We start from the raw sequence: 9,888 nt of genomic DNA on the forward strand, positions 1-9,888 counted from the left end.
ATCACTGTTAGAATAATACCGAATAACATTGAAGGAAATAGCGTTTGGTATATGATCGGGTTCAGCTAACACAAGTTAGTAATTAATTCGTCATATGCCATGTATGCTAGGTTCATCCATTCATGTGGTTAAAGTAGGCGATTGGTTAACCAATTTGTATTTGTTTTATTTAGTTTACGAGTAAACTATACATTTCAATCAAAGTATAAATATAGACGGGTGAATATTAGACACTGCATTTTGTAAGACATAGGCGGTGTTGCAATAAATATTTGTGATCTCACCGTCACCACGCGCATTATGAATGTAGTCATGCTGGGGTGTTCATTAAAATGAAATTGAGGCTGAAAATAAGTATCTCGTCTATATTTATTTTACAAATCATTCGCTGAAATACTTGATGATTTACAAGATGAATGTGTTCTTGTAAAGATGAAGTTTGTCTCCATCACATCCTACGAGGTAACCAGAAGGAGTAACAAGGCAAGGGCTGCTGTAGTAAGGGCGATCTGATTTCACGTATTCCACGATCCTCCTTGCCTGGATGACACCACCGCGTGACACCTGATCAACTGCGCAGGTCTTACGCGCTCTATCCCAGTATGAGATGTAGAGTGTGTCTGTCAGTTTGTCAACGCGACACTCTGAAAACAAGCCCCACTCATTACAGTGTATGGCACTCTTCTCTTCTCCTGATCGTGAGATGACAGTGTATTTATCATAATATGTCTTCCAAACGATATCACCTGATGACAAGGCTTGTATCTCACCCCACACCTTCTTACCCTGCATCGTAATAGTGTTTACTATCTTATCATCAGCAGGATTGATGACGTAGATATTAGACTGATTGAACTGAGCAGCGATGATCATCCCATCACCGTCAACATCAACATACACACTACAATAACTGGCGTGTCCATTCCTTGGTATGCTGATGTCTCTAATCACCTTCCATTGTCTGTCATAGAGAGTGATGCATCCATCCAACCTGTCACCCGTGCAATCATCTCTCACCTTACCACATACTATTACGTTACTGTCTATGGGCGCACATGATGTAATCAACACACCTTCATCAATGACTTTCTCTGTGTGTTGAGTGTTGATGTTTGTATCATGCGTGTCTTTGTTAATTTCACCTCGGACACATATCTCATCTTCACTGATGAATCCACACACACGCGGAAGCTTAACAACCGATGGAATGTGGATTGACTTGACAAGTTCCCATTTACCGATATACCCATCAATTCTACCATAGTATTCTCCACCTACTTCCCCCTCTACAAACTTCACTCTCTCAACTTCAATCTGTATTCGGTTAAGACAGTCGCTAACTTCTTGATGAACATTCAAACTTAAATTGTCATCAATAGATGCAAGTACTTGAGGAGCTTCATTCACCAATGTTTCATCATGTTGGTTTATACGTTTGATGGTTGATTCAATGTTCATCAAAGTGTTTATTGCATGCTGATTTTTACCAGTGAGATTATTTGTCTTCTTAGTAACTACCTCACTGATTGTCTTTGTATCTGATAACAATTTAGCTTCGTTATATTTGAGGAATTTTTCTTCCTTTTCTATCTCAGTGTTGCAGTCCTTGATCCGTTTCTCCCTTTTCTCATTAATGATTCTTATTTCTTCATCTGCCTCCTCGTCAATCTCTCGAAGCATTCTCACTTTCTTGTCCCTTACATTCTTTAACTTGTCTTCGAATGTCATCTTCACTTGGTCCTCGACTACATCAATGCTCCTACTTGCATTAGCTCGAACGGTTTCTATTTTGGGGACGAGAGTTTTCAGTTGTTTCTTCGTTTCTTCTATCTTTGGTTTTTTATCATAAAAATTCACCCTCCTCTGGAAGATGACATCCTCAATGTCGTCTAGCTTACATGGTTTCTGATGATTTTTAGTAGCACATACATGACAAATAGAAATGCTATGTTGTACACAGTACAATTTGATTGGCTCACCATGCTTGTCACATGACCATGTCATGTCATGACCTTTCCTTGTACGAAGCTCGTTCTCTCGACTCTTCTTTTTGGGGAACTTAGACGCCATGACGAAGAAAATGTAGGGACAATGGCGTACCTGAAAAAAAAACGTAAAAGTGAAATAAGAAACAATTGAAACTTATCATAAATAATAAACATTAACACCTTTAATATAGCGATACAGGTAATTCCCACAGACACACCTAAACACAGGTAGGCATCCTCACGCACAAACAGAAACACATCCACACTTAATTAACGCCCTTGACTGATAAGCTCTGATCAAACTGTATAGTATAAGCCATTTTGTAAGTCTCTCGCTTTCTCAAAAACCTTCACAGTGAAAGTCTTCTCAGACTTAATCTTGATTTTTCTTGCGTTGTTTTGTGAACCGATAAAACAACACTTAATTCATTACGTAGCTGAATTATATAAGATCGTAGTATAATGTATTATTATACAAAGATAAACGAGGACTGCAGTGTATACATTTATTAGGAGGTATGGTGCTTATTTTAGTTCATGATAACCGTGGATCAGTGCTCTAATTGCAAAGAATGTGAGAATAAAATTATAATAGTGCGCAGATACAAACTGCAAACAACTTCGAAAGGATTTCTAGCAAGTCTAGGGCCTACGTTTAGTATTTGCAATGAGTGCGTTTCAAAGCGAAATATCAATGTTTGAAGAGAAGAAAGTCTAAAGGCTCGTATGACGGTTAATAACAAAATATCATATGAAAATTCCTTAAGTATAGAGTACAGATAAGTCCCTACCAATACTTGCATAAACAAAATAAGAAATCCAATTCATGTATATGAATTTATTTCATTCATGTATTGAAATGCATGTGTGACAATTCTTATATACAGCCATTCTCAAAATTTAGACATAATTCACAAATGAGCAGGACAGCTTGAAGGCATAAAAGCACCTTTAGTGCTGCCACCCCCCAAAAGGAGGCAATAAAATAAAAATGATTCTATACAACGCCTACTGATAAAACATAACATAATCAACTACAGTTAATGCCTGAAATTCATAAAAGACCGACGTTTCAGGGTTATGATGTACAAATCATCTTAACATGTATTTTTTGTGTGTAATGGTACGGGATGCATGAAAAGGTAATCTGGGCTCCGTAACAAAAGGTACGAGATGAATTGTAAATATGAAAGAACACTTCTGATTGGTTCCTAGTCAGTATTTAGCGACAAATGCGCGTGTAATATCGATCTTGATTGGTCAATTCATTTAGCGATTGATCGCTAATCTTTGTGTTACCTAAATGACATATAACCAACAGACAATCTTATTATAACAGCTAGCGTATGACATAGATACAATGTAAACAAACATATTAATGGGGAAATACAGAGGCAAACTTTATAAGCCAAACATGTTTGAAACAAAATCATGAAAATGAGACGAGCTGTATTTCGTGTGTTGTAGGGATGGCGTCATTAAAGGGAATTTATCAAAAAGATTCATAGGGCATTATTTTCATAGAATAAGTTATCAAATCGTGTTTTTTTCCTATCCCCACAAATGAAATACAATTCTTTAAGCTACGTACTTACCTATAAGTCTAAGTACACACCCTCTATCAGCATACAATCTCTATACACTGTGTGAATGAATGTATTCAATGTACAACTGAGTAAACGTGCAGTGTGTATTGTGAAACATTTGGGATTTTTCACATCATGGTTTAGCGCACAAATAGAAATAAAATGCTCAATGTTGCATATTATATATTACATTTCACATCTCTTCACAACATTACTATACTCCCGGAGGGGCCACTTACATTGACGAGTGGATACCATGCGCGACCCCAAAAACACGTAAAAAGGATGTCTTTTTCACGATAGGGCACGTTACGTACGTAACGTGATAAGGGTGTCAAAAACACAAAAATAATGAAAAAAGGGTATCTATTTCGCTAGGAAAATTACGCGTTTAGGGTCGAATTTGCGGGGATGATGAAACAAAATTAAAATGTTTTATAAAGGATGTCCTTTTTGCCCCAACACTTCGTGTTTAGAGTCCGAATTGCGCGAGGTGTAGAAGGTGGGATCGTACTAAACCAAACTACTGTGAAGCCGACGACCGAAGGACCCGTAATAATAAAACCGTCCTGTACTTGTTTAGGGGTTCATTTCAGGGAATATTTGCCAAGAGTATCGTTTTGTTTCCAAAACTTGTTAAGGGTAGGGCTTCACACGCCAATACTTGTTAAGGGGTGCATTTTCAGAATATGGAAATTACGTGTTTAGGGTGCTTTTCGAGACCCCATGGTCGCGCATGGTATCCACTCGTGAATGGAAGTGGCCCCCCGGGACTATACTACATGGTTGATGTGACTTTTTATAGCAAATATGCAAATGGTTAGCGCAGTAGAAACGTGTAACTCTTCGCAACTAAAACTTTGTCCCCTTGCGGAAAAAGAACTGTTGTTTAAAGTTCACGGCCTTTTCTTCCAAAATTAATAATTTGACCATGCCGTGAAGAATTCATATCACCTCAAAAACAGGAAACAATAAAAGAATAATAGTTTGCTTGAAATTAATTGATAATACCTAATGGAGTCGGCTAAATAAATGTGAAGGAAGTCTTGTCTTAATCGTATATTATTTATTGAATAAACTATCCATTATCTCTCACATCAAAAACTTATTATGATGTATCAACTATTTTATCCTACACTTAAGAAAATATGAAAACTTAACATTTTCCCCAAGGTATATTTACATGATACTCATATCTGATGTTACATATGAAGCTCCAAGTTCATTTTACCATCGTTTATACATGTAATTGCTATGATATAAGTGAGTAAATAAACTTAAAAAAACAAAGTCTGTTGAAAGTATTTCGAGAAAATCGGGGAAAAACAGATATTTTTTTATATTTAGGCAATTAAAGTATATTTGGCAAAAAAAATCAGAGAGCATCATAAAACAAAATGTATTTTTATAAACATCAATATTCTCGTTGCTTATGGGCGGGGCCTTTTGATTGGTGGATTTGGGTTGTTTAGAAGTATATGGTCTTGGGTCGTTTTTAGAATCATATGGACTTGGATCATTCTTACTTTCATTTGCATGGTAGATTTTTGTACTACTGAATGTTAAAAAAATGATACCCAAGAGATTTGTTTTATGTATCAGAGAAACAGTGCCACTTATCCCTCTTTTTGTAGTTTAGTTTTTTTCATATCAGGCGCCCGTTTCATAAAACATTTGCCGCAGCGGCAACTCCCATATTCTGCGGCAAATCTGTGTTTATGCGGCAAATCTCAAAACAGCGGCAAAATTCCGTTTCATAAAACCTTGCCGCAGATACTTTCAGAGGCAAATGACAATTTCTGCGGCAATATTTGACGCAGCTACTTGAGCTGCGTCAAATATTTGCCGCAGATACTTTCAGCGGCAAATGACAATTTCTGCGGCAATATTTGACGCAGCTATTTGAGTTTCGTCAAATATTGCAGCAGAAACAGCTTTTTTTTATCAAAATATCAACAATTTTGAGGGCCTAACAGCCATATTGCTAAATTTTTTGATGATTTTGATTTGATAAATTGCTTTTTGTCATTCTAAATAGAAAATACAGGTATTTTTACTAATTGACAAATAAAAAGTAGATATTTATTGAATCATCATTCATTCCTTTTAAAGTAAAATTTATTTCAATAAATAGATACATAGGAACATCCATTGTGTTCCTGCAAATTTACACTTTCAAAAAAAGCTTTTCTTTATCCTGTAAAAGAATGAATAAATGATGTCTCATTTTGTAAAAGATGTTGCGTCATTGGCTTTTGAGTTTCAATTAGATTCATTTCATAAGTGCTGTTTTTGCTGATGTGTTTGTTGAAACTCCAGCTGAAGTTGTGGTTGCTGTTAACGCTCCCGGAGGGGTTGTTGGACATCTTGATGTTGTTGAGGTTGCCAGTGTGGTTTTTGCATCTCCTGCAGAAATTGTGGGAAGCTGCTGTAGTTGTTGGTCAATGTAGTCGTTACATCTCCCGTGTGTTTGCTGCTGTTTTTGCTCCTGCTACTGCTCATGTGATTGAAGTACCTGAAATAGTAATTAATTTATAATGCATATAAGCAAGATACTAAAGTTATTTCTAATTTCACTTTCATTGTTAACCCTTAATAGATACCTTTTGATACTTTGCAAGATTTATCCAAATGGACAAGATCCTCAGGCACCCCCGGGATGACCTACCAGAATAGCCTCACCTAGTAAGGTGTATTAACAGGATTTTGTACTCATTACATTCAGTTGACTTTGCATGAACTCAATTCTTCAAATGAATGTAAAGGGTCTACCAGAAAAAAAAATTGTGAGCTTGTTCTGGTAATCTTTCGGAGTCCTTTTACTCCTTTACTGAAAAATTAATACCGGTAATTAAAAACATGATGAAGTGAGTTTGACAGTAATTTGACATGTTGCATCTTAGGTGGTAGTGGTGGGGGTCAATCATGGACAAGATCCTCAGGCACCCCGGGATGAAAGAAAATAAAAGGAAATGCAGAATATTCATGTACATGTACCAATTTGGCAAGAGAAAGCAAGTCACATTATCCACCAATGATTGATATTGGTTTGTTACTTTTGCAGCTGAAAAAAAATTCATCAACACCTTAAACTTAAAGTTTAATTCAAAAATTTGGATTCTTGATAAAGAGCAAATCAAGAAGACAAAAATCATTCAAATTGTTATTATGTGACTTACTTCCTATGCCAAAATGAATCAGAATTATAAATAAGTTTAACTTACTGTTAAATCACATTTCTAGGCTCTTTATCTGGCTCTCCAAACCCTTCAGTCATTGATTTTGGCATGGCTTTCTGATACCATCTTGTGTCTTTCTGGAACTGCGGACAAAGCCTCACCTGAAGGAATAAATTAAACTGAAATTTTCAAAAAATGTTTGGCACTATAATTTATTTTCTCACATGGATACATTGCATGTATATCAAAGAAAATAAAAGGAAACTTCATGTGACTACTAGGTTTTTGTCGGGGGGGGGGGGGGGTAAAGGGGTCAAGATGGTTTAATATGATGAACAAAAATGCAAACATGCAACAGTAAATAATATATAAGGAATCTCTGGTTGAGAAACGTCACTTCATGCAATTATTCCTCATAATTTATCTTGCACACACATATACACATAGTGAGGATGGGTGATGGAGAGAGAGAGCGAGCATTGTCATTGTACATGCAAAAAGTATTAAATCCATCACTGGCATATAGATGGGGGGCCAAGAAAAAAAAAGAAAAGAAAGAAAGGGAACGGGAAAGGGTGAAATAGAGAAGTATTTACTGAACATTATTACGTCAAAATCTTTCCAAATATTTTATTTCTGTATCAAAAAGTTCAAAAATTTTGCTCACTCCCTTCGCCCTCTCGCATCTTTGGAGAACTTTTGTTCCATCCGCCATATTTAGCCCTCTCAAAATATTTGGCTCATAACGCCACTCCATTGTAAGAATTTTGTTTGCTTATCTAACCCTAATAAGACTGCCAGGGTATTTTGGAGGCAGGAAAGATGGGTGGAAGGGGGTGGGGGCCCTCAAGATTGACAGTTAGTTGCGCAATTGTGAAGAAATGCAAAATGCCTGCCACAGATGAAAAAATTGTATATTTCATCATTTTAAAATTATTCAAAATTATTTTTAATTAATATATTTTACTAAAATCATCCATGAAATTAGAATTTGGCTGGAAATTTACAAAGGCCAGTAGTTTTTTTTTGTTTAGAAAAATAAAAATCGATTTTTTTTTTTCCTTTCTGAAGTATTTTTTCGTTTTTTTTTCATACTTTTTTTTATATTGTTGACAAAACTTTCTGATCATAATCGACATGAAATTAATTAATTTTAATCAGTAAAAATAATTATCAACCGGTATGGTGCAATTATGAATTTTGGCTGGAAACCGAATTTCCATTGGATTTGTTCATGAAATCACATTTTAAAGCAATTCTGACGTGTGCTTACACAACGTTGCGTAATTTCAGGATCGGGTACCCATGTGTCAAAAATTTTGTCTGAAAACTCCTGAATCTTTAAAAAAAGGCATATAATCATGCGGCACCATCTTTCACGTTGTGGATTTATCGTGAAAATTTTTGGGCCCCCACCACCTTTTTAGGGTTAAATCAGATTGCAAATCATGATGGGTTTTACTGATATTCATTCTGCAACCCATATTTCAAAGCCTATTTACCTGTGGTAGTTTGTTAGTCTCTGCATTTCTACAACTGTGGCCAAATATTCTGCTACAAGTTCTTTAGATGGGCCCTTGGCATTTTTCTTATTGTAGGAGACCGGCAAGCCCTGGCTTTGAAGTTCCTGGTCTATCCTTCTCCAGCTGCAATATCTGGTCAGTTGAGGACTTGGGGGCTTTGTGTCAGGAGTGGTCTTGGTAGTGGCAATGGTGATGGCAGTGGCAGAAGCAGACTTGGTGGTGGTGGCATTAGCAGCACTGATGGTGGTGGCAGCAGTGGTGGTGGTGACTGCAATTGCAGCATTGTTGATGGTGGTATATGCCTCATCACAACCAACATTAGCTCCTGCTGCCACGCTGCTGGTCTCCATCTATTATGTTTTAAGTAGAATAAACATTAAAACATTTGATTATTAACACATCAACTTCAGAACACTAGCATATTGATTATAAAACTTGTAGATATAGCAGTCAAAGCATAAAATGAACTTCCACAGAAGAGTACTTGCACCTTCCTCTAATAGAATTTCAGACCACCTTGAGGATGTTATGCTCAAAGCAAGGTTTTTATTTGACAACATTGGTCAGAGGAACATGGATTTAAATGTCAAAATACAAGAACTTGTATCATTGGTTGATCAATCGTACTGTGTACCCCATTTAGATATATGTTGACCAATTATTTCTTGTTGAAACACATATGTCTTTGTTATCAATTTTGTAGGGTATAGAGTGCATGCTGATGGTATAGTTATCAGTGCTGTATACCGAGACTGGCCCCCGGACCAGAATTTGCTTTCTCGAAGCCTGATGCCTCGGCCTCGGTCGCTATGTCTTGATGTTTCAGCTATGAATATAAAGGATGTTTTAATGAAACTGGGTAGGTAGGTCATTGGATTGACCTAATTATGAAGAAAAGGTAACCGTCTCAAAGATTCATCATGAAGGTTTTATCTCCCGATGTCACTGATGTTGACATAGATTCTAGGCCTAATCCTAACAATAACCCTAATCCTCATCCTAATCCTATGAAATATTTAAGAATATTTATGAGCTTGCGTCTGCAGGATTGGTACCTATTTAGTGCTTACCGGCCTAGTATTGGATATAACCACACGCGTGTGGCCACATACATGTGGCTGTATACACTGGGACACTGCCTATAACATAAAAACTTTCTTACCACTTATGACCAGCATTTGATAGTAGCCTAGGCCTAGGGCTAGGCTATAGATTTCTAGATCTTGAGCCTTATAAGTAAAAAATTATCATACGTTAGAATGACAGAATGGGGCTTCACTGCAGAATCATTCACAATAAAAGATATAAATAGGTTACTTGAGTCAGAAAGTCGTACTCACCGGTACGGTAACCACTGAGCTGAGGACATCGGCCGATTACGGTATGATGTTTACGTTTCAGCAGCGCGCACACATGCATATATGCATGCAGCCAGCGCATGAGTAAGTACCGTATAGCAGCCAGCGCATGAGTAAGTACCGTATAGCAGCCAGCGCATGAGTAAGTACCGTATAGCAGCCAGCGCATGAGTAAGTACCGTATACCGGACCATACCCGGTCGACAGTCGGCATGATGCGATGGCATGCATGCTTTGTATTTCGCTGACCCGAG

General features: G+C 37.0%; 2 protein-coding genes across 3 annotated transcripts; both read right to left on the reverse strand.

Annotated features, from left to right (window-relative positions):
• Window positions 1-405: 405 nt before the first annotated feature.
• Window positions 406-2,070, reverse strand: LOC121416448. Its single transcript, XM_041609943.1, has one exon. It carries the CDS (start codon window positions 2,068-2,070, stop codon window positions 406-408), a length of 1,665 nt encoding a protein of 554 aa, XP_041465877.1.
• Window positions 2,071-5,984: 3,914 nt separating this feature from the next.
• Window positions 5,985-8,845, reverse strand: LOC121416449. 2 transcript variants are annotated; one of them, XR_005970175.1, is made up of 3 exons: window positions 8,256-8,845; window positions 6,799-6,914; window positions 5,985-6,089 (listed from the first exon to the last, which is right to left on the reverse strand). XR_005970175.1 is itself a non-coding variant. In XM_041609944.1 (3 exons), the coding sequence occupies exons 1-2, from the start codon at window positions 8,624-8,626 to the stop codon at window positions 6,801-6,803; spliced, it is 480 nt and encodes a 159-aa protein (XP_041465878.1). In that variant the 5' UTR covers window positions 8,627-8,844; the 3' UTR covers window positions 5,985-6,089; window positions 6,799-6,800. The 2 variants fall into 2 exon arrangements, 1 of the variants encoding a protein (XP_041465878.1); XM_041609944.1 differs by having other exon boundaries at window positions 6,799-6,909; window positions 8,256-8,844.
• Between the last annotated feature and the right edge of the window lie 1,043 nt (window positions 8,846-9,888).

This window comes from Lytechinus variegatus, chromosome 6 (assembly GCF_018143015.1).
Source record: "Lytechinus variegatus isolate NC3 chromosome 6, Lvar_3.0, whole genome shotgun sequence".
In the NCBI taxonomy this organism is placed as follows: domain Eukaryota; kingdom Metazoa; phylum Echinodermata; class Echinoidea; order Temnopleuroida; family Toxopneustidae; genus Lytechinus; species Lytechinus variegatus.

Bases quoted from the DNA above. Each gene is read 5' to 3' on its own strand.
- LOC121416448 (XM_041609943.1), bottom strand. From the start codon at position 2,070: ATGGCGTCTAAGTTCCCCAAAAAGAAGAGTCGAGAGAACGAGCTTCGT.
- LOC121416449 (XM_041609944.1), bottom strand. From the start codon at position 8,626: ATGGAGACCAGCAGCGTGGCAGCAGGAGCTAATGTTGGTTGTGATGAG. The intron at 6,910-8,255 runs GTAAATAGGCTT...CCTTCAGGTGAG, and splicing joins AGACTAACAAACTACCACAG to GCTTTGTCCGCAGTTCCAGA.